This window comes from Lichenostomus cassidix, chromosome W (assembly GCF_008360975.1).
Source record: "Lichenostomus cassidix isolate B80296 chromosome W, HeHo_3.0, whole genome shotgun sequence".
Lineage (NCBI taxonomy): Eukaryota > Metazoa > Chordata > Aves > Passeriformes > Meliphagidae > Lichenostomus > Lichenostomus cassidix.
Window position 1 is genome coordinate 8,000,037 of NC_139510.1, and position 24,682 is coordinate 8,024,718.

The 24,682-nt window shown below is 45.0% G+C and overlaps 2 protein-coding genes, 1 long non-coding RNA gene and 1 pseudogene across 3 annotated transcripts in view; 2 read left to right on the plus strand and 2 right to left on the minus strand.

Annotated features, from left to right (window-relative positions):
* LOC146425434 (uncharacterized) overlaps positions 1-23,591 on the minus strand; it is a 30,214-nt gene extending 6,623 nt beyond the window's left edge. The window contains exons 1-2 of the long non-coding RNA XR_014846545.1: positions 23,342-23,591; positions 23,025-23,139 (exon numbers count right to left, since the gene is read on the minus strand). This is a non-coding gene — a long non-coding RNA (uncharacterized LOC146425434). The remainder of the gene's footprint in view (positions 1-23,024; positions 23,140-23,341) is intronic.
* LOC146425435 (uncharacterized) lies at positions 5,200-7,018 on the plus strand (annotated as a pseudogene).
* Positions 10,741-12,411, plus strand: LOC146425436 (syncytin-A-like). The gene is made up of 2 exons (XM_085041460.1): positions 10,741-10,745; positions 11,352-12,411. The coding sequence occupies exons 1-2, from the start codon at positions 10,741-10,743 to the stop codon at positions 12,238-12,240; spliced, it is 894 nt and encodes a 297-aa protein (XP_084897586.1). The 3' UTR covers positions 12,241-12,411.
* On the minus strand, positions 15,258-17,169 carry LOC146425437 (uncharacterized). Its single transcript, XM_085041461.1, has 2 exons — positions 17,077-17,169; positions 15,258-16,634 (listed from the first exon to the last, which is right to left on the minus strand). The coding sequence occupies exons 1-2, from the start codon at positions 17,167-17,169 to the stop codon at positions 15,330-15,332; spliced, it is 1,398 nt and encodes a 465-aa protein (XP_084897587.1). The 3' UTR covers positions 15,258-15,329.
* Positions 23,592-24,682: the final 1,091 nt, after the last annotated feature.

Sequence of the window (24,682 nt, forward strand, 5' to 3'; positions counted from 1 at the left end):
GTAGGCATCTCTCTACATGGATCATGGTAATGGCGGCTCTGAAAGAGAAGCACGCAGAAACAGAAAGCCACATGGACGGCCGCCATCTTGACGGCGCAAATCGCCATTTTGTGGATTTGGAAGCGAGTTCCCCTAAGCCATCCACCCCACCTATGCCTAGTTTCTACGATTCCAAGGTCAGTGATTATAATCACCCTTTTGATCCGGGACCATCAGATGTGAAACGGGAGGCGGACCCGTACTCACCACACCACGGCGGTGGCGGCGCCATGCGGAGCCACTGGAAGTCAGGTCCTTGTTTCCTGCGGAATGATAATGGTGGAACACAGCGCTGCCGGAGAAATAATGTTGGAGGACAGCTCTAGCAAAATGTCCTGGATTAATGATAAAACTTTTTTTCTTCTGAGAGAGAATGGCTTTGACACCCCCTCCCCCACCCACAATAGAACCTCTTAGATGGAAGTGAAGAAAAAACTATTTATTTAACAAAACTACGCAGAGTGCCCTGCAAGGTACAGGAGAAGGGGAAAACCAAGGTGAAAAGGAATTATTCAACCTGATTAAAAAGTCCTTTTCTTCAGAGGCAGCCCCTCTCCTCCTCGCCCCCCCCCGGGGCCGGGTGGAGTTCTCTGAGAGCTCTGCTGTCTTCTGGCTCTCTTGGGTCTCCGGGTGACAAAGCAGATCGAAGAAAAGGGGTCCAAATGAAGAAAAAAAATAAAAAGAAAAGAAGGAAAAAAAAAAGAACCGGAACAGAGCTCACTGTTCACTCTGACCGCCGTCCAGCGCGCAGTCCCTGCCGAGCGAAGAATGTTCCCCCGAAGCAAGGCTTGGGAAAAAGTTTTCAAAACAATCCACGTTTCTCTCTGTGGCTAAATGTAGTTAAAGTGACAGGACCACATTTTTTCTTTGAGCATATAAGCCAACGATAGTGGATAAAGGATTATCATAAAATCACTCCATGACATTCTACCCCTTATTTCATAGCATTGGCTTAAAGCCCACTTTAACATTTTTTAATTTTAAATACACACATGTATATACACATATATACATACATACACATATATATATACATATATACACATATATATATACACATAACTATGTATAAATAATGTTATTTAGTAAATGGTGATATGTTGTCATCTTAACTTTACATGTGGTTCTCATTCAAAATTAAATTTTTCTGTGGGACACATCGTGTTTTTCTATTTTCTTGCATTAGCTACTAAGTACACCTTGGTCTCTGAGCAAAGACAACCCCCCGAATGGGTTTGTCTTTATGTGATGTAGAATTAATCTAGACAGTTTTTTTTAACAAGCTTCTGGCATGTACTGCTGGGACTTTATTTCTATCTATTGTATGTAGAAGCTAAGATTGGGCAGGACCTGCTCGGTTGATGGAGCCTCGGATATTGACTAACTAGGTGGCTTTTGCTAAATGTCGCTCCCAATTTTTATAAGTTCTTTTACTCAGTGCCTTTAGGGTGGTTTTTAACAGTCTATTATACCGTTCCACTTTGCCAGCGGCTGGTGCATGATAAGGGATGTGGTACACCCACTCAATGCCATGGTCTCTAGCTCAGTTGTTTATGAGGCTAATTTTAAAATGAGTTCCGTTATTTGATTCAATTTTCTCAGGGGTACCATGCCTCTACAGGACTTGGTTTTCAAGGCCCAGGATGGTGTTACGAGCAGTGGCATGAGGCACAGGGGAGGTTTTTAGCCACTCAGTGGTGGCTTCTACTATTGTGAGCACATAGCGCTTGCCATGGCGGGTTTGAGGGAGTGTGATGTAATTAATTTGCCAGACTTCACCATACTTGTATTTTGACCACTTTCTACTATACCACAGGGGTTTCACCCGCTTAGCTTGCTTGATGGCAGCACACGTTTCACAGTCATGGATAACTTGAGAGATGCAGTTCATGGTTAGATCTACCCTTCGGTCTCGTGCTCACTTATACGTGGCATCTTTGCCCTGATGGCCTGAGGCATCATGGGCCCATCGAGCTAGGAATAAATCTCCTTTATGCTGCTAATCTAAGTCTACTTGGGACACCTTTATCTTTGCAGCTTGATCTACTTGTTCGTTGTTTCGGTGTTTTTCATTAGCTCGACTCTTGGGGACATGGGCGTCTACATGGCGGACTTTTACAGGTAGTTTTTTTGCCCGGCTAGCGATGTCTTTTTACTCTTTCGCTGCTCAAATTGGTTTTCTCCTATGCTGCTAACCAGCTTTCTTCTACTTTTCCAGCCAACCCCATAGAGCATTGGCTACTATCTATGAATCAGTATAGAGGTAGAGCTTTGGTCATTTTTCTTTTTTAGCAATGTCCAGGGCTAACTGAACGGTTTTGAGCTCAGCGAATTGACTTGATTTACTCTCTTCTTCTCTAGCTTTTGCAACTCATCCTGTGGGGTTTTACACAGCTGCTTTCTATTTTCGTTTTGTCTGTACAAGACGACAGGAACTATCAGTGAAAAGAGCATAGCGTGTTTTGTTTGCTGGCAGTTGGTTGTATGGTGGAGCTTCCTCCGCACGAGTTACTTGTTCTAGCTCTTTTTTTTCAATAAGACTAAAATCTTCACTTTTAGGTCAATTTGTAATTATTTTTAAAATTTTAGGGCAATTTAGATTTCTCATATGGGCGCGCTGTGTGATAAGGGCAATCTATTTGCTTCATGTGCTATTGGTGGCATGGTGAGGAGATGGAACCTCTGCTTTAAACATCCACCCCAGCACCGGTAGTCGAGGTGCTAGGAGGAGTTGTGCTTCTGTGCCAATAACTTCTGAGGCAGCTTGGACTCTTTCGTATGCTGCTAAGATTTTTTCTCTGTTGGGGTGTAGTTGGTTTCAGACCCTCTGTAACTTCGGTTCTAGAATCTCAATGGACAACCCCGAGTCTCACCAGGCATTTTCTGCCAAAGGTTCCAGGACAGACTATGGTTTCTAGCTGCAGAGTAAAGCACATTCTTTACTTCTGGCCCTGTCCTGACTGGGTTAAGGGCTACTGCATGAGCAATCTCCTGCTTGATCTGGGTGAAAGCTTGCTGTTGTTCAGGGCTCCAGTGGAAATTATTTTTTTTACGGGTAACTAAGTAGAGAGGACTCACAATCTGGGTGTATTCGGGGATGTGCATTTTCTAAAAGCTTATGGCTCCCAGGAAAGCTTGTGTCTTTTTTTTGTTGGTTGGGGGGGACATTGAGGTGATTTTATTGATAACCTCAGTAGGAATCTGACGCCGTCTATCTTGCTACTTCACTCTTAGGAACTGGATCTCTTTGGCAGGCTCTTTGACTTTGTTCTTTTTTATGGCGAAACCGGCTTTCAGGAGAATTTGGATGATTTCTTTTCTTTTTTCAAATACTTTTTCTGTTGTGTCCCCCCACACAATGATGTCGTCAATGTATTGCAAATGTTTTGGAGCCCCACCCTTTTCCAATGCAGCTTGGATCAGTCCATGACAAATGGTGGGACTGTGTTTCTATCTCTGGGATAATTGGTTCCACGTGTACTGCACGCCCTTCCAGGTGAAAGCAAACTGAGGTCTGCACTCTGCTGCTACAGGAATGGAGAAAAATGCATTTGCAATGTTAATAGTGGCATACCACTTTGTTGCTTTGGACTCTAGCTCATACTGGAGCTCCAGTATGTTTGGTACGGCAGCACTCAGAGGTGGAGTTACTTTATTTAAGGCACAATAGTTTACAGTTAATTTCTATTCTCCTTCAGATTTTCGCACAGGCCAGATGGGGCTGTTAAAGGATGAATGGGTCTTGCTGGCCACTTTTTGGTTCTCTAGCTCATGGATTAGTTTGTGAATGGGAATCACGGCATCACGAGTTGTCCGGTACTGTCGGCGGTGTACAATCGAGGTTGCAATCGGTATTTGTTGCTCTTCTTTTTTTAGGAGTCTTGCTGCAGATGGGTTCTCTGACAGTCTAGGCAAGGTGTTCAATTGCTTAATGCTCTTTGTCTCCACAGCAGCTATTCTAAATGCTCACTTGAGTCCCTTTGGGTCTTTGAAATATCTATTTCGGAGGAAGTCTATACTCAAAATACATGGAGCTTTTGGGCCAGTCACAATGGAATGTTCTTTCTACTTTCTTCCAGTCAGGTTCACTTCAGCTTTCACTAGGGTCAAGTCTTGTGATCTTCTTGTAACGCTGGAAATAGAAACAGGTTCTGTTGTCACATGTCGCGATGGAATTATCATGCATTGTGCACCAGTGTCAACTAAAGCCTCATATTCTTGTGGCTCTGATGTGCCAGGCTACCGAATCTACACAGTCTAAAAAATACGGTGTTCCCTGGCCTCTACCTGGCTAGAGGCAGGGCCCCTCTAACCATGGTGGGCATTCGTGTTAGAGGTTTCTTCAAGGGAATCAGACATGTTGAGTAGAGCTACTTCCCTTCTGGTGGAGTTCTTTCTCTGAGTTTTGCCTTCTTTCAATTCACGCACTCGTCGTGCTAGGACAGTAGTGGGTTGTCTATTTCACTTGTTTATGTTTTTTCTACTGTTACACAGGAAATACCACAACTCACGTCGAGGGATATATCTAGTTCTCATTGCTGAAGAGCGTTTGCGTGGGGTAACAGAACCTCTGATTTGTACTGCTGTGGAAAGCTGGCTTCTAGAGAAGGGGCACACCGACGTAGATAGATTGCTTCTTAACAAGCCGCTTCTTAACAATAGCCATATTCAGCCAACTATTAATTAGATACCTGCGTCCAATCAGCGATCTATGTCCCCATAACCTTGGCTGCAACATAGAGGTGGTGGGAGCCGTCGAGAATGCGTTAATTGGTAACAAGGATGCAGAAATCAGGCATTATAGATAAACATAGATACATGTTAAGGCAAGTAGCCAAACTTAGGGCGTGGAAGTATATAACCAATAATATTGTACGATTACAGAATATGCATGATCTAGTTAACTACACTATAAAACTGTGTACTGTATCAATAAACTGAAGCTTGTAGTAAACCCATATTGGATTGTCAAGCCTCCATTTCTCAGCATAATCGTGACCCCGACGTCCAAGGGTCTCGCTCCCCTTTTGGCTGGATCTATTTGGGAGGTGATGTAGCCACGACCGAGAAGGCATCTGGCTCCGAACACCCCGGAGGGTCGAAGCAGTGGGGCGCACTGATCAGACGACTGTACAGACAAGATCTGGACACTGCCGGACTTGCGAGGTGAATTTCGCACGCACCAGAGAGGAAAAGTGGCCGAAAACCTCGAGGGGTGGAAGTGAGTGCGCAGTTCCGTAAATCGGAATGGAGAGGCAAGCTGCTTTTGATCTGTTATCTTGCTTTTTAGAAAAGCGGGGGATTAAGGTTAAGGACATAAAGAGTGATTTAATGGCGTTGACAGCATGGGGGTTGGCTAAAGGTTGTTTTATTGACCCTAATACCGTTTTTGACCGTGATGAATGGCAGAAAGTAGGAGATAAGGTGAGAGATGCTATGTGTGATGATGAGAAACTGGGGAAAAAGCTAGGTAAAACATGGAAGATAGTTAGTACTGCTTTAGACCAATATTACGCAGAACGGAAAGCAGCTAAGGCTGCTGCTGAATGCTTGGGACCACCTTCCTCATCCCCTGAAGAGCGGCCGTGGCCGCTCCCCCCATTAACAAACACAGTACATATTCCCCCTACTAATCCATTTGCTGAGCCCTCTGAGGATGCGGTCAAGCCTTCCGCTCCGATCGAGTCTTCTGACCCAGTATCTCACGGGGCAGTTTCTCAGTCACCCGGCTTGCGGGGCCCCAATCTCCCACTTACTGGGAGTCTGGCCGCTCCCGGTGGGGTCGGGCCGGGGTCTGTGAATCAGCGTGAAGCTATGTGGAAGCTGATTGCTGCACAGGCGGCACAGGAGGGGGAGTTAGAGGCTGCAACTGACATGCTGAGTGCATTCCCAGTAGTTTTTGAACCGAATGCCGGGGGGGGGGTTTACTGCTAGTATTTCACCTTTTGATTGGAAATTATTATCACAGTTATGAGCTACTGTTAGTGAGTTTGGAGTTATGGGGGAACCCAGTAAACAAATGTTAGATTATATCTGGGGGTCAGGACTTCTGTTCCCCTGTGATATTAAAAGCATTATTAAATTGATACTTACTCAACATCAACAATTGCTGTTCAATGCTCATTGGCAGGCATTCTGCCAGGAGTCGGTGGGTCTAAATCGCCAACAAGGTGACCCACTTTATGGAGTTACTCTGGATGAATTGATGGGGTTAGGTCCTTATCTAAGAAGTGAGGCTCAGGCATTCGTGGGACCAGAAAGGATTAGAGAATCTATGGATTTGGCTCGACAAGCTTTGAACAAGTTAAAGGTACCTGGTGGTCTTCCGTCCTACATGTCTATAAAACAGGGACGGGATGAGCCGTTGGGGTCCTTTGTAGATAAGGTATCAGCAGCGATCAAAACAGCAGGAACGGCTGAGTACATGCAAGGGGCTATATTAAAGCAGTGTATATTACAGAATGGGAATGCTTCAATCCGAAACCTTATAATGACTTTGTCAGGGAATTGGTCTATAGAGGAACTTTTAGAAAGGGTTACTATGATTCCCACAGGCGATCAGGCTATGTTAGTCGGTGCTATTGAGGAACTAAGAAAGGGCTTGAAAGCACAGGCAGAAACCTCTCATAGTCAAGTTCTCGCCGCACTCGCACCCCTCCGACAGCCAAGGCCACCTCCAGCAACTCGAAAAACAAAGCTCCATTGTTTTCGCTGTGGACAGCTAGGGCACTTTCGGCGAAACTGCTCTGCTGGAGCAGTATGGTGTTCTCATTGCCAGACCCCGTCACACAGCTCTGCAGCTTGTCAGAGATCCCAGGGAAACGGGAATCGGAGCGCGAAAGGGGCCCGCGCTATGACACAAATTGCATCAGCCCAATTTCAGCCGCCTTACAACCAACCACTCCAGCCTCCTTACAGCCAGTTACCTGGCAACCAGCCACCGTCGGGAGCCTCGGGGTGGACCTGGCAACCGCAGTAGACGTTACCTTGGTGGATACCTCCCCCAAGCAGATACCTACTGGAATTACAGGACCAATTATAATCAGAGGGCAACCTATGGGTGCTATTCTGATCGGGCGTTCATCTGCAACCATGAAAGGACTGGACATTTTAACTGGATTAATCGATGCTGATTTTCAGGGTACAATTGACATTATGGCTCGGACATTTCATCCACCTATTCATATTCCTGCTGGATCTAAAATTGCTCAACTTGTGCCTATACCACAGTTGCTCCAAAGTCCATCTGGCTGGCCTCATCGAGGAGCAGGAGGTTTTGGCTCCACAGGCCCTGCGGTTATGCTAACAGTGGATTTGAGGCAACGTCCACAAAAACGGATATCTTTGGAATATTCTGGCCATTGGATACAATTATCAGCACTTTTGGATCCTGGAGCTGATGTCATGGTACTGGATGAAAACAAATGGCCTGCTCACTGGCCAGCATATGCATCTGGAGCGACTGTTTCTGGTGTAGGAGGTATCACCATGGCTTGTCGGTCACCACATTTAAAAATTACCATCGATGACAAAGTTGTGGACTGTGGGGTACAGTTGTTACCACTTCCCCCAGGAGTAAATGCTTTAGTAGGCCGTGATGTTTTGGCCCAAATGGGAGTTGTATTAACATCGGAATCGCATTTCTAGAGGGGGCCATTGCATGGACTTTCCCCATCCGTCTCACCTGGATTACAAATGAACCTATATGGATGGAGCAATGGCCTCTGAAAAAGGAAAGTCTGGAACAAGCACACTCCTTGATACAAGAACAATTCCAACAGGGACACTTGCGTTTATCTACTAGTCCATGGAATACTCCAATTTTTGTTATAAAGAAAAAATCTGGAAAATATAGACTGCTCCATGATCTGCGTGCTGTAAATGAACAGATGCAACCTATGGGAGCCTTACAACCAGGGCTCCCCAATCCCAGCATGCTACCAGATGAATGGTTTCTACTTGTTGTGGACTTAAAAGACTGTTTTTTCACCATTGAACTACATCCAGACGACATGAAGCGTTTTGCTTTTACGCTGCCCTCAATTAACCGTGAGGCACCCGCACAACGTTTTGAATGGACTGTATTACCACAGGGAATGCGGAACTCACCGACACTTTGTCAACTCTATGTGGATGCTGCCCTCAGGCCTCTTCGGACGGCCTGGCCAAAAGTAATCATCTATCACTACATGGATGATATATTACTGGCACAGAGCGCACCTTTTACCGCAGATCAGTTACATACCCTGACTAATCACTTGCGTGTTCAGGGCCTTACAATCGCCCCTGAAAAGGTACAGAACACATCACCATGGCGATATTTGGGATGGACAATAACAGACCATCAGGTTCGTCCTCAAAAATTGCAAATTCACACTAACATCCAAACCCTACATGATGCTCAGAAACTGATGGGTGACTTACAATGGCTTCGTCCTGTCATTGGTATTCCTAATGAACTGTTAAATGTCCTGTGGCCTCTACTGAAAGGCACTGAGCCAGCTACAAAAGTCACCCTCTCTACAGCACAGCAGGCGGCGATCCAGACTATCTCAGAACGTGTTGTACAAAATCATACATCTCGTTGTCTACTTGATGTGCCACTAAATATCACTGTGCTAACTGGCTCTCAATACCTTTTGGGTGCCATCACTCAGCATAAAAGGAAAACGGGGGAAAATACCCCCACCACAAATGAGGATTACAATGTTTTGGTGCTGGAATGGTTAGCACCACCCCTTCAACCACGAAAAACGATTCAGGAAAACATAATTACAATGGCAAATCTTACAAATGCGGCTGCCAAAGGATAAGGGAGATCCAAGGAACATCGCCAGGGGAAATACAGGTACCACTGAAGCTGGATGACCTGAACTGGTACTTACAAAATTCTACGGAACTTCAGGCAGCGTTGCTGGAAGAGGGAACCCTCATCAGTATCCGACCTCTCCAGCCTTCTACGCTGGCATGGATGTCTAATCACCGATGGCTAATAAAGCCATTGCGGTCATCCTCTCCGCTTTCAGGAGCAGTGACTGTTTATACAGATGCTGGCAAACGCTCCCGTAAAGCTGCTGCGACATGGATGGAGGAGAAGCAATGGCGACACAAAATTATTCCTGCAACACCGGAGGACTCTTTACAAACCTTGGAACTATCAGCAGTGGTCTGGGTCTTCACCAACTGGATAGACCAACCTGTTAACATTGTCACAGATTCTCTCTATGTCGCAGACATTGCTAACAGAATTGAGGAAGCAATGGTTAAGGATGTGCAAAACCGCCGACTAGCAGAACTATTGATGGTGCTTAAACGCACCATTGGCCAAAGGACTGACCCATATGCCGTGTTGCATATAAGAAGTCATCAGTGGTCAGAGGGCCTTGGAGAAGGCAATGCCAGAGCGGACCGATTGGTAGCAGTGGCAGAAGCTCCAGTGTCTTCCTTTGAGAGGGCCCGCCACGCACACATGAACTTTCATCAAAATGCAAGAGGTCTCCATAAGGGTTTTGGGATTCCACTGGCAGAAGCCAGGGCCATAGTGCGGGCCTGCCCTATTTGTAGTTTTCATAACCAGGGTGTTGGTTTGGGTATGGGAGTGAACCCCAAGGGGTTACAAGCTAATGAGTTATGGCAGATGGATGTAACACATTTCCCTGAATTCGGTAGATTAAAATATGTCCATGTTTGCATTGACACATACAGCCACATGATATGGGCAACATTACAGCCCGGCGAAAGAGCCCGGGATGTTATAAGGCACCTTACTAGTTGCTTTGCCGTATTGGGCAAACCCAAAGCTATCAAAACAGACAATGGACCAGCTTATTGTAGTGCCTTGGTGAAAAAATACATGCAACTTTGGGATATAAAACATACTACAGGAATTCCTCACTCCCCAACAGGGCAGGCAATAGTAGAACGAGCAAATGCAACAATAAAGGGTTACCTGGCAAAACATAAGGAGGTCTCAGATAGTAGAGAAAGGCTTTCTAAAACCCTGTTTGTACTAAATCATCTGTGTATATTTGGAGATCAGGATTTACCACCTATCTTAATTCATCACAAGGGAGTGGCACAGCCACCGGTACCACGCATGAAGGTCCTATATAAGGACCCCAAAACAGGCATCTGGGAGGGTCCAGTAGAGGTCATATATTCTGGCAGAGGTTATTTTTGTGTATCTTCCTCCACAAGCCCCCTTTGGGTTCCTAGCCGCTGGGTGAAGCCTGCACTTGATCAACCTGGCACGGCTACAGGTGCGCCCAATACCGCCGATCAATGAAACACCACGACTGATCCGGCTTCTACATTGTGCTCTTGATCCTATCTTGCGGCGAGCTGGGGTTCCAGTTGAGCGTTGGCAAACTTTTTTAGAATTAAGAGATATTATAAATAGATTAGGCTCTGTACCCCCTTACCTGAATAGATACCCTTGTAGAAATTATGCTAAGCTGTGGTGTCAGGCATGGTTATTTATTAAGTGTGGTATTTGTAAGAAACGCTGGTGGGTCCATCAAGAAGTGTATAATACTTGTTGTTTGGCTTGCATTAATACATGCATAACTCAAATTGATTTTGCCCATAACGGGCTGCAACGAGCTTTAGCCGCATTTACAGGGCTGCCTGATTGGCAAGGTTTGCAATTATTTGAATCTGAAGAGCAAACATTTATAGCCTGGTTACGTTGGGAGGCCCAAGATGCAGTAAATTGGGCAACATCAAACTCTGGGTCTCAAATTTTGAGAGCAGTGTGCACCAATTGGGCTTTAGAAAGGATCCCAAAGTATTGGGTTATCAGAGAATATGAATGAGAACGCACTAAAAGGCGTTTTGCTCCTGTACATACTGTGCATGTTAGGGGTTGTTCTGGCAGATGCTACCGATGCAAACGCCAAGAATCCCCTCCATTCAATTGAGCCCAGGAAAAATTTGTGGGTCACCTGGGCAAATCAAACACGTACTAGTGCTTTTTGCCTTGCGCTTGCATCAGCCACTGACCCTTTTCACACATGCTTACTTGGTATCCCAAGCTTTGATAATACTAGCTTCGCACGGTTTTCAACTAACAACTGCTCACGAGCTGCCAATGTTAGCCATTGTACTGCTCTCTTGTTGTCGGGTCTTAATACCTCGTTGCCATGGGATCCTCAGGAGTTGGATCTCTTGGGGAGCCGAGCTCTTAATGCAAGTGGCAATGAAACAGGCTGCATAACTTTTGGTAGCCCCATAGTGATTCCTAACAGCACCTGGTTGACTCCCCATACGGCAGAATATGCTAACATCTCTGCCCAATGTGGTCCACATGGAAGTTATGGCCGGGGCAGTGGTTATATACAAATTTGGGCCAATGAAAGTGCCCTTGCCCTTCCATCAGGTGTATTTCTCATTTGTGGAGACCGTGCATGGCAGGGAGTCCCGAAAGATGCTCATGGGGGACCATGTTATTTGGGCAAACTCACTTTACTTGCCATGAATAAAACCACTGCAGCCAATTTAATGTGGTCCAGAAAGAGACGCAGTCTTACTTTGGATGCAAACTGCAATGATGAAGTAGGCCTATGGAATAAACCGTCTCGGGTTTTTGCTTCCCTTTTACCACATGTGGGCACTGCACATGCATTAAAAACCATAGGGAGATTGGCCTGCTGGGTAAGCAAGCAGTCAAATGTTACTACAGAAATAATAGAAAAGCTATCCGCAGACATGGATAGCTTAAGGCATTCCATACTGCAGAATCGTGCTGCCATAGATTTTCTGCTGCTTGCTCAGGGGCACGGCTGTGATGAATTTGATGGTATGTGCTGTTTCAACCTTACCAATCATGGTGAGTCAATACATAAACAACTTCAATGGCTTAAGGAGCATACAGCAAAGATAACAGTGCAAAAGGGCGATGGCCTATTCGGAATTCCATGGGGCGACTGGGGTATAACAGGATGGCTTCGCTATATCTTGCAAGTAGGATTAGTGATTTTACTTGTCCTTGTTGGCATAGCTGTTATTCTACCTTGTGCTTTGCAATGCTTGAAAAAATCATTATCACAGACGGTGAATCAGCTTTGGCTTGCACAAACGCCTAAAGAAAACAGGGGAATTGTGGAAAGCTGGCTTCTAGAGAAGGGGCACGCCGACGTAGATAGATTGCTTCTTAACAAGCCGCTTTTTAACAATAGCCATATTCAGCCAACTATTAATTAGATACCTGCGTCCAATCAGCGATCTATGTCACCATAACCTTGGCTGCAACATAGAGGTGGTGGGAGCCGTCAAGAATGCGTTAATTGGTAACAAGGATGCAGAAATCAGGCATTATAGATAAACATAGATACATGTTAAGGCAAGTAGCCAAACTTAGGGCGTGGAAGTATATAACCAATAATATTGTACGATTACAGAATATGCATGATCTAGTTAACTACACTATAAAACTGTGTACTGTATCAATAAACTGAAGCTTGTAGTAAACCCATATTGGATTGTCAAGCCTCCGTTTCTCAGCATACTGCCGAAATTTGGAGAAGGCTGTCTTTAATTTCTTTACTGAGTTTTTCATGATTTTCTTTTATCTTATTTTCTAGTTTTTGCAGATTTGTTTCTACAGCTGAGATTCTTGCATTCATTGGGCTATGCACGACATCTGCATATGCTTGGAGCTTCTTTGTCATATCACGCACAGTCTCATGCCCGTCATCTCGCTTCATAATGGCTAAAGCAGAAGCATACTCTGATGGCCCAAGCTTTAGGAGTTTTTGCCCCATCACAGGTGTACATTCTATCTTATCTGGGTCTATAATTGGATTTGGGTTTGCTATGTCTTCTGAGAAGACAATTTTTACTACTGCCATTTCTTTTAAGTGTTGAATCTCTTGTTTTATGGTTCTCTACTGGGTCTGTTGCGAATAGAGATCGTCGGGATGTAGGTATCTTCTCCTCGCAGCTCTGATAGCTCGCTTCCAGAGGCTGCAGCAGTCAGGCCTATCTCGTATAGTTTGGTTGATATTTGGGTTATGTGACACAGTTCTTAAATGCCTTGCTTCAGTAGGATTTAGAAGTGTAACATTGCCTGCGGCATCCTAAAGATGGACTAACTTATTAATTACAGATTTATTATTTCGTTGGACAAAATCTTTTCTTAGGCTGTGAAGGTTTCTCACATTCATGGATTTAACAATGACTTCTGACTCAGTTGCTGACTTTGAGGATCTTTCTCTACTGTCATTTGAGCGATCAGTTTTAACTTGGGCTTTCTTGCTTCTCATAACAGGACCAACTGCTACTGGCTTAGGCTCCTTTACTTCTTGTTTTATAATATCTGGCAGTGTACGATAAGCATATGCCAGGGCCCAACATATTGCACTGCAGTTGTCTCTGCACTTCTCTTTCAGATACTTCTCCACCTCAGCTGGTCTCAGGATTTGTCCAGGGGGAAACTTCTAATCTATTGGGTCAGAGAATTTCTTTAAAGTTTTACTTATGTTTTCTCATACTCTACACTATTCAAATTTTTTTACATCTGGATTAGGTGCCTGCTCCTGCTCAGCCCCTCTGGACTTCTCAGCCCTCATTCTGGTAAAGCTGAACATCATATACATGGAACCTACCAGGTAAAGCACTTGTACTACTAAGTTAATGGTCTCTTTAACATCTAGGGGAAACTGAATATTTTCAAAAGATGATATACCAGATTTAAAGGGGAAGAGATGGGTGAGGAGCTAGGAAGCTTCACCTTCTACGTTTCTAGCAGGTTGGGTAATATTACTAACAAAACTCTAAAACAGGTTACTAAAACTAGAGGAGGAAAGTAACAGAACATGTACATCTTTAACTGTTTTCCATACTTTTTTACAGATCGTCAGTATTACACACATTACTATAATAAGCCAGAGTCGTGTCCCTGATTGGTGGAAATTATACATTAGGGACAAGATTGCCCCTACCTAATGAGAAACGACGAGAGGGAAACTCACGGCAGTCTCAATATGAGATATAAAGTAAGCTCCATTTTATTTCACCAAACGAGAAACTTATATACTGTTACAGACATTTCTAATTATAGATACACACACCTGCAGTCTGCTTCTCACACATTCAGGGATCCTCCTGTTAACTCCCTTATTCTTTTCTCATAACACTCCTGACTCCCTAATCTTTCTCATGACATTCTTCCCACAGAACATTCTCAGGCAAACAAACCACTGCAACTTGTTGGAATTTTACTGAGGCCTGACCATGCTAAAGCCTTGCTCAGGCTTGCTCAGTTAGCATGAGTTTTGCTGGAAAACTGCGTTTTCCAACAGTTCCCCCGTTTCGCTTGTGAGAACAGACGTTGTCTGTTATCAGATTAATTTGCTTTGCTATAAGTAATTCTTATTATTAGAATTGCTATAAATTTACCTAAGGAAATTTCATTAATTATTCAGATATGTTGCCATGGTCTAGGAATTATCATTACTGAAAACATTCACTTCACAGGTAAAGCTTAGAGAACCTTTTCCGGACAAGGACCCCAAGTTAACCTGGAAGAAGGTTTAGCTTTTATAAACTCTTGGGACTCATGGCATGTTTCCCAATTAATTAGGACCAAAGCTTGGCCAGAGCTTAGGTGCTAAGTAAAAGGGATTTCTTAAAACATCAAACTTTGACTAAATAAGAAGAGTGTTTTATCATGTTACTGTTTTTGTAGTCAACTATATAAAGTGAGATGAAATATTTGAAAATAGTAGATATTATTATTTGACTTTAACTAAGAAATATAAAGCTGCAAAGCTTTTTGTGCAATAATATAAACTAACAAATTTACGACTTAATATCACCGAAAATGAATAAAACTTAATCTTAATAACTCTTATCTTAAACCAACAAATAGGACTTAATTATAATGGAATTTAAAATCGATATCACTTTAACAACTTAACTCTAACAAAATTTAAAACTTAACAGAATTTAACATTTACATCACTTAATATTATTTCACAGAATTATAACTCTAATAGAACTTAATAGAATTTAAATTCACTATTACTTAACTTTAACAGAATCTATATTTAACTAAAGGTACTTAACAGGTAGTTTAGACTGTTCAATATAACTTTACAACTTATATATATATATATTTTTTTTTTTTCACTCTATTCCCACATCTACAAGGTGTTTTCCTTCATTCTCTGTTAATCACAAGTTTCCTCCCATACATTCTTCACACAGCTGCATTTTTGATATTTTCTCACGAAGCGTTCCCAAGGGAAGCAAGCTGCTGCGGCCTGTACATGGTCTAAGTGCTACTTAGCCTAACAGTGATCTTGCTCGCACAATCCTTCTAATAAGTCATGTCCATGATCTTTAAGCCATTGTGTAACAATTCCCCCTTTTCTCTTTTGGGCGAGCAAGATTCCGTCAGTTGTTTGATTAATTTGCTTAACAACACACTTATAAGTAATTTTCACTACAATAACTATTAATATAAGAATCACTAACCAACGTAGACCTTCTTTAAGCAAGGGTATCAACCATGGTGACAGACCTCCAAACAGGGATGACAACCATTTGTCTAAGGGATTGACATCAACTGTAATTGTGGAGGTGTGCTTTTTCAACCACTCTAATTGCTTATGGATGGAATTGCTATGATCTGACAAATTAAAGCAGCACATCCCCTCAAAGTCTTTACAACCATGGCCTTGAGCTAATAATAAGAAATCAATAGCAGCTCGATTTTGAAGCACGGCATGTCGCAAACTCTTTTGGTCAAGCAGCAATTGGGAAAGGATATTAGTAGTAACATTTGCTTGTTTAACTGTCCAACATGCAAGTTTTTCAATTTGCCTGAGGGCTCTTGCAGCAGCTATTCCGGGGGTAAACAGGGAGGTGAATACTTTAGCTGTTACTGACCATAATTCAACATCATCTTTGCACCATGAATTTAGTTGGTGAGACAGAGAGCGCTGTTGGCGTTTTGGCTCGGCGACTACGCTAAGCCACATGCGCTGGTTGGGTGCTAAAAGAGTTAGTTCTCCTAAATAACATGGCCCTCCAAAGATGTTATGAGGGACTCCTTGCCATGCTCTATCTCCACATATTAGGAATACAGATGGGGGTAGCGCTTTTGGCGTTCCGTTGTTCCAAATCGTAATTGGTGATTTCTTTATTTCAGCTCCCAAAGCACCCAAACTTTGATTAGCAGTGTTGTTACTTCCGCAATAGCCGCCTTTAACATTGTATGAATAATCTGCTATATTTATCGGGCTGACATTTGTCCAGCCTTTGTTAGAATAACTTAAGGTTAGGTTTTGTTGTCTATTTCCAAACCAAATGCATGTTTGGGTCCAATTGCTGGAGGTATTACCAATTTTCATGGACCCCAAGAGATGCAACTCCTCTGGGTCCCAAGGCAAGGTAGTATTTAACTGATTGATTAGGTTTGCAGCACACCAAGAGGTGCTTTTTGCTATAGAACATTTAAGATAGGTGCTATAATTGCTAAACGCCTCAAAACTGAACAAAGGCACACCGACTAAACATGTTTTAAATGGTGCAGTAGCTGATTGCAAACTGAGGCAAAATTCTGGGTTATGCGTTGCACTGGCCCAAGTCACCTACAGGTTCTGTCTTTCTTCAACCTTCGTTATGAGGGTCGTGGCTGAGCCCGATATTAGAGCCTTGATCGCTAGCAGCACGAGTAACAGCTTTGGTCCACTTCGCAGGGACCCACTGTGTACCTGTGGATGTAAGCACACACATGTAACCGCGCCCTATATATTTCACTTCTGCCGGGCCTCGCCACAGGCCTGAGCACGGGTCGCGATACATGACCATCATGGGCTCCTTATGCTCTGAAGCGGGAGCTCGGCCATGCACTTGTGCAGGAGGAGAATCCTGGTCTGAAAAAATACACAAATAGTTTAACACAAACAATGTTTTAGCTAGCCTTTCACTAACATCATGAACATCATTGAATTTGTCTAAATATCGTTTTAGAGTCTGATTTGCTCGCTCAACAATGGCTTGTCCCGTTGGTGAATGGGGAATGCCTGTTACATGCTTGACCCCCCACTGTTGACAGAATTGTCGCATTTTTTTGCCGATATATGCGGGCCCATTGTCGGTCTTGATCTGCTGCGGCACTCCCATAACTGCGAAACAGCTTGTCAAATGCCGTATGACGTGGGTGGCCTTTTCTCCTGCTTGAGCCGTGGCCCACAGAAATCTACTGTATGTGTCAATTGTAACATGCACATACTTTAATCGACCAAACTGAGGGACATGGGTAACATCCATCTGCCAAAGTTCACAAGGGCCTAACCCTCGTGGATTTACTCCAATTCCTAGGCCTGGTCCATGATGGCTACAACTTGGACAAGCTCTGACAATGCCTTTTGCTTCTTCCATAGTAATCTTAAATTGGTGGAAGAGTCCCTTGGCATTTTGATGAAAAGTGTTGTGAGCTTCTCTGGCCTTAACAAATTCGCTCAGTGGCACCACTACTGAAACTAAACGATCCGCTCTCTCATTGCCTTCCCCAAGGTCCTTTGACCATTTGTGGCTTCGTATGTGAATGACAGCATAGGCGCATTCTCGCTGATAAATTGCAGCCTGCAGCTGTCTCAATAGTTCGAAAAGTCATTTATTTTGGCAATCTTTGAGCCGGGCATCTTCGATACGCTGTACTATGCCAGTGACATACATGGAGTCAGAAATTACATTTAACTCCGTAGAGTGCCAGTTCACAAAGGCCCAAACGACTGCTGCCAGTTCCAAGGTTTGCAGTGAATCTTCTTCTTTCGCGGCTAATATGTGATGATGCCATTTGCCGTCTTGCATCCAAGTTGCTGCTGCGCGTCGAGATTTCCGTCCTACATCTGTAAAAACTGTCACTGCGTTTTGCAATGGGCACTCACTCCTTTTTGGTATTGTAATCCAATCTTGGTTACTCACCCAATGCAGGGTGGTAGATCGCAGTGGCTCCACCCTAATTTCCACTGCTTGAGACAGCAGGCTGATTTGCAGCGCTTGCGAATTCTGAAGATACCACTCGAGGTTTCGTCGCTTCATCGGCAGGTAAATGGTTTCCGGCTCTTGGCTTGTTAACTGTAAAATCCTGGTGCGACCCTTCTGGATCAATTCTGCTATGTTTTCAACCTTTTGTTGAATTGTAGTTTTGGGCTGGATGCTAGTGAACAGCCATTCCAATATTTTCACCTTATTCTCCCTCTTTTTATTTTTGCACTGCGTAAGTGCACCAAGGATTTGTTTTTCGCCGCTTAAAATTGTAAGATCTACTGGAATGTCCGGGTCGCAACGATCAACCCAGCGTTGTGCAATTTGTGTGCCGATTTTCTGAATAATCTGCTGTTGCAGCGGGGTTGGATGTACTGTCCGTGCTGGGTCGGTGCCTTGTAGCAGTGGTCGCAAGGCATCAATGTCATCGTTTGAAATGCCAATAACTGGACGTAACCATTGAATATCGCCTAGGAGGCGCTGTGCGTCATGTAACGTTTTCACATGTGTGTTAAGCTGTAATTTTTGTGGTCTCACATGCCCTTGTGTTATTTGCCATCCTAAGTATTTCCAAACAGGAGAACGCTGGATCTTTTCAGGGGCAATGGTTAGTCCATGTCTGCCTAATTGTTGTTGAAGCATATTTTCTTGTTCGCTAGTAAAAGCTGAGGCCTGGGCAAATAAAATGTCATCCATATAGTGGTAAATCACTGTTTCAGGCCATGCTGTACGAATGGGTTGTAATGCATTGGCTACAAACAGTTGGCACAGGGTGGGGCTATTTTTCATTCCCTGTGGCAGAACAGTCCATTCAAATCTCAAGAAAGGGGCTTCTCTGTTAATTGTTGGTAGGGTAAAGGCAAATCGTGCAGTGTCCACTGGATGCAGCGGAATTGTAAAAAAGCAGTCTTTCAAGTCGATGATTAACAGGTGCCATCCCTCAGGAAGCATGGCAGGGTTTGGCAATCCAGGTTGGAGGGCCCCCATTGCCTGCATTTGTGCATTAACTGCTCGCAGGTCATGTAACAGTCTATACTTGCCGGATTTTTTCTTGATGACAAAAATGGGTGTGTTCCAAGGGCTCGTGGAAGGTCGCAGGTGTCCTTGTTGCAATTGTTCTTGCACCAACAGCTGTGCTTGTACTAGACTTTCCCCTTTTAGCGGCCACTGCCCTATCCATACAGGCTTGTCTGTTGTCCATGTGAGCTGGATCGGGAAAATCCATCTGACAGCGACCGCTGGGGAAAATGCTGATTGGTTAACACAAGTCCCAGTTGGTCTAGCACATCCCGGCCAATTAAGGCATTCACCTTTTTTGGTAAGGGCATAATAGTTACATGGACTGTCGCCACTCTGCCCTCGATGGCTACTTGAATTGGGTCAGAGCTCCGCTGTACTGAAACTGAACCCCCAACGCCTTCAATTCCACTCAAAGTATGGTGATGTGGCCATTCAATTGGCCAACAGGCGGTAGACATTATAGTAATATCTGCACCTGTATCAAGTAATGCTGGCAATGTTTGGGAGATATCTCCCCGAGTCCAAGTAGTTTCCACAACTGGTCGTTCTGTTAATGGGACTGTTAACATTGCAAGTTCTCCTGTAGAGCCAAATCCACCGGCTCCGCGATCCACGAGTGCCTCGTGTTGTTGCATCTGTGCGACCATTTGCGGGAGCGGGACGAGTTGAGCTAGTCTTGTATTTTTAGGAATATAAATGGGGGGAAACATAGCTTGCACCATGATGTGAATTTCACCTGTAAAATCAGCATCAATTATTCCTGGTAATACGAACAGTCCTTTTATACTAGCAGATGAACGACCCACTAGAAGCGCGCCCACAGGTTCGTTGTTAATGCAAAGCGGGCCTTGAATCCTAGTGGGAACTTTTACAGGGCGCAAATCGATGATTGTTACACCTACTGCTGTTGCCAGGTCCAGGCCGAGGCTTCCCTTGGTGGCAGGTCGGAGGATGCTTGCTGATCGAAGGGATTGACGGCGGGCGAGCTCATCGGCGGAGATGTCGTTGTGTATGAAGGATGAGGTGGTGGGATAGTCGCGGGGGTGAGGGCTGGAGCTGCTATTTGTGTCAGGGCACGGCGGCTGGACGCGCTCTTCTTCGCGTTTCCCGATCGCCGACAAGCTAGCGTGGCGTGGGTATCATTGTTGCATTTCTTACACCAGACTGGATCTTTACATTGCTTCTTTGTGTGTCCTTCAAGCCCACAACGGTAGCACTTCATACCTTTCCCTAATTTTTCCCCTCCTGCAGGCAAGCTAAGGGGTCGCAGTGGCCCTAAAGCAGCAAAGGCTTGAGACTGTGCTTGGACTAATTTCTCTCCTAGCTTATCTCCCATAGCTGTCACTAACTCTGCTACAAATGCCTGGGTGCCTACCGGTACACGACTCATACGTTCTAACATCATTTCCAGGGTAGCATTTATGGGCAGTGTGACAAGAATACTTTTCGTTTGCTGGTTACAATTTTCTGTCACACACTGGCGCAATAATGCTCCTGACATCCATGGTTCTACCCCAGCATTCAGCATTGCAGCTGAGACTTTATCAACAAAGCTAGCAAAAGACTCATCTCTTCCTTGTTTAATAGACATGTAGGATGGTGTGGGGGGGGTAGTGTGCACTCTGAAAATAGCATCTCGTGCAGTTCGCATGGATTCTATTAAAATGTCTGGACCCAATTGTAATTGTTCAATAATTGTAGCCCACCGGCCTTGGCCCATTAATTGTTCTGGAATGACCCCTTGTAAGGGGTCATTTTCCCCCCGTGGCTGACTCGCTGACTGATGGCACAGCTCTTGCCAGTGAGCCTGCCACAGCAGCTGTTGTGACTGGGTCATAATCATTTTAATAATATTTTTGATGTCTTCTGGGCACAGTATATAATTTCCCCAAATATAATTCAACATTACTCTTGTTGGTTCACCATGCAAACCCGATTCAGTAGCTGTGCTACGCAGCTGCGTGAGCAGCTTCCAATCGGTAGCAACATGGGTCGCTTGCTGCCCACCCCCTTCTATCGGTTCAAAAACTACAGGAAATGCTTGCTCAGCTTGACTTAGCAATGTTAGTGTTTCTGCAATTTGTATATTACCTTCTTGTACAGCTTTTTCTGCAACGCCTTTCCAATTAAATCTGCGCTTGCCTAATAATCGAGAATCGCTCTGAAGAGCCTGTCTGACAGGAACACAAATTTCAGCAGGCGGGGGAGGTGCGCTGAGCCACCCTTCAGAGCCCGGTGTACTAACAGGGTTTAAATCAGATGTAGTACAGTGTTTCGTTAAAGATTCCTGCGCTCCTAACACTTTGCACTTTCCCGGCGGGGGCAAGCTGGGTGGATCTGCGCCCACAGCAAGCATGCCCGGAGCAGGACGCTCAATTTCTCCCACTCCTTTTCCCGATTCAAAGTGCTCTCCCCCGGCATCTGATCCCAACTTGTCAGTAGCTACGGCAGCTATTTTCTTTTCTGCTTGAAACCGTTGGAAGCAATTAATGACTTCTTTCCACAGTCTCCCTAATTTATTGCATGTTTTATCACCCTCTAGCAATCCATCAAACAAGATATGTTCAACCTTTCGCCATTCGACCTCATCAAACAATAAATCAGGGTCAGCAAACAACCCTTTATCTTTCCCTGCAGCAACTAAAGCGGCTAAGTATTTTAAAGCATCTTTGCTTACTCCGCGCTTTTCTAAAAAGCGTAATAATAAGTCTTGGGCTACCTCTGATTCCATTTTTGGTCCAGCTGGTTTTCAGGGTCCTGGTCAACACTGTCTAAGCACTCTATTGAGGCTCGCAGTTGCCAGAGTTGTGCAGTTCACCGAAGTATAGCCCCACGGTAGGCAGGTCCTATTCGGCCTGTGTCGCTGGAATCTCCCCCAATTCGGGCGAAGATTTGACGCACCGTCGCTGCACGCTTCGGCGCCTCTCCGTTCCCGCCGCTCTCAGAAGCAGGGTCGTAAAACTCCGCTGTCAGGGTCCGTAGTCGTCGGGGTCACCATTTCTGGAAAACTGCGTTTTCCAACACCTACCTGTTGGTAGGGAAACAAACTTATGTGCTAAACAGACAGTATTACATCAAACAACCTCTTATCAAACAGCATAGTGACTACTGAAGGCTGTAATTCAATACAAAGCGTTTAAAACCAGAATGTAATTATTAGGGGTTTTTTCTTCACTTTCTCTAACATCACAAAAGGTGTAGAACAAGTAACCAAGGCCCCAATTTGGGCGCCAAATATTGTCCTGGATTAATGATAAAACTTTTTCTCTTCCGAGAGCAAAGGGCCCCGACACCCCCTCCCCCACCCACAATAGAACCTCTTAGATGGAAGTGAAGAAAAAACTATTTATTTAACAAAACTACGCAGAGTGCCCTGCAAGGTACAGGGGAAGGGGAAAACCAAGGTGAAAAGGAATTATTCAACCTGATTAAAAAGTCCTTTTCTTCAGAGGCAGCCCCTCTCCTCCTCGCCCCCCCCGGGGCTGGGTGGAGCTCCCTGAGAGCTCTGCTGTCGTCTGGCTCTCTTGGGTCTCCGGGTGACAAAGCAGATCGAAGAAAAGGGGTCCAAATGAAGAAAAAAAAATAAAAAGAAAAGAGGGGAAAAAAAAAGAACCGGAACAGAGCTCACTGCTCACTCCGACCACGTCCAGCGCGCAGTCCCTGCCGAGAAAAGAATGTTCCCCCGAAGCAAGGCTTGGGAAAAAGTTTTCAAAACAACCCGCGTTTCTCTCTGTGGCTAAATGTAGTTAAAGCGACAGGACCACATTTTTTCCTTGAGCATATAAGCCAACGATAGGGGATAAAGGATTATCATAACATCACTCCAAGACTCCATGATTTGGAAGCGAGTTCCCCTAAGCCATCCACCCCACCTATGCCAAGTTTCTACGATTCCAAGGTCAGTGAATATGATCACCCTTTTGATCCGGGACCATCAGATATGAAACGGGAGGCTGACCCGTACTCACCACACCATGGCGGTGGCGGCGCCATGCGGAGCCACCAGAAGTCAGGTCCTTGTTTCCTGCAGAATAATAATGGTGGAGCACAGCGCTGCCGGAGAAATAATGTCGGAGGACAGCTCTGGCAAAACAATGATTGAGTGGCACATTTCCGCGGGCGGGAATACAAAAGAGATATGATGGGGGGGAGCGAGCAGTGCCCGCGTTAAGGGGGCGTCGGCAGCAAGGCAATCCGAGTGGCTGCGCCAGGAGTCCATATCCCGAGCCCTCCAGCGCTCTGCGGACAGTTCCCCCATGGCCCACACCGCGGACGCCCACCGGACCATGGCATCGGGTCAGGGTGGGTTCCGGTCCTCCCCAACATAGTGGCGCACACATGCCCCACCTGGATAAGATGCCTCGTGTCCATGCAAAGGTGGAACACTAAAGCGTGTGTTCTGCACAGGCGCTCTGCGCCGTGGCGAACGCCGGCTGCAGGAGCCACCCTGAACCCTTGCCAGGGGCGAAAAGCGGTGGGCATGGCCTAGAGCCGGCGGTGCGGCGAGCTGCACAGAGAGACACGGCTCTGTTTATGATGTCATCAGGAAGCGCCACGGCACCGGCACTGAGCTGAGCTACATCAAGCTTATGGCTTATCAGCTAAGCATGCATTTGAAACCAGCACAGAAACCACTGAATCATCCCATGAAGGACCTTCACCTTGGAGGGGGCTTTGGGGGTATCCAAAGACCACCAGGACATATGGAGCATGCGTGGTGCACATGCTAATGATATTAATGACTTCCGAGAAATGATTTGTATAACCACTCCTATCTTGAAGAATGTAATTAATATTCATGATTTTACCTATAACACTGTGTCTTTGGGGTACTGAGATGTGTGTGTTTGGTGGAAACAATTCCCCACACATCCGGTGCACCGAATAAAGCAAATACCCACTTCTCTGACTTGGTCTCTGAAGTGTCTCCAGGCTCGATTGGGGCAAATCAGAGCATAAGGTCCTCTCTTTGTGCCAAGTTTTAGTGATTACCTGTCGCTGTTGAGCCGCTAGCAGAGAGAAGAATCCAGTTCTCAGTGGCAAGAAGGAAAAGGCCTTTATTGTTTTGATTTCATCATATATATAGAGTTTTCAAAGGTCACCCAGATTGGTCAGTCAAAAACCTCCCCCTAGGCCTGATTGGCCAGGTCTGCACCGTCCAAGTCTTGGGACACTGTTTTTAATAACATCCAAACCTTATCTTTATTTATAAAACACAAAAGGATTTCTCATGGGAAAGACCTGTGCTAGCCACAGCTCCCCCTTTTTGTTTAAGAACAGAAGGCATTGCTTGTGAGCCCCAGTGGATCAGCATGAAGGATCTGTTTGATAATGGCCAGTTACCAAACAGAGCCTGGTTGAAACTCAAGAAGGGGTCTGTCCGGAGGTGGCCAGCCACCGAACAGAACCCGAACCAGATGCTGATTAAGATGGTCAAAGAGGCCCCATGCAATACCCTAGATAAAATATATATAAAAACTAAATCTACATATAAATCTGTAATTCAACAAAACATGCTTTCAAAGTCCTTGCTTTCTGACTCCATGAATGAGTTTCAGTCTCTGCTTGTGGATGGACCGGCGTCTTGGTCATCATCAGAAGGATCACTCGGTTGGTGTTCGGCATC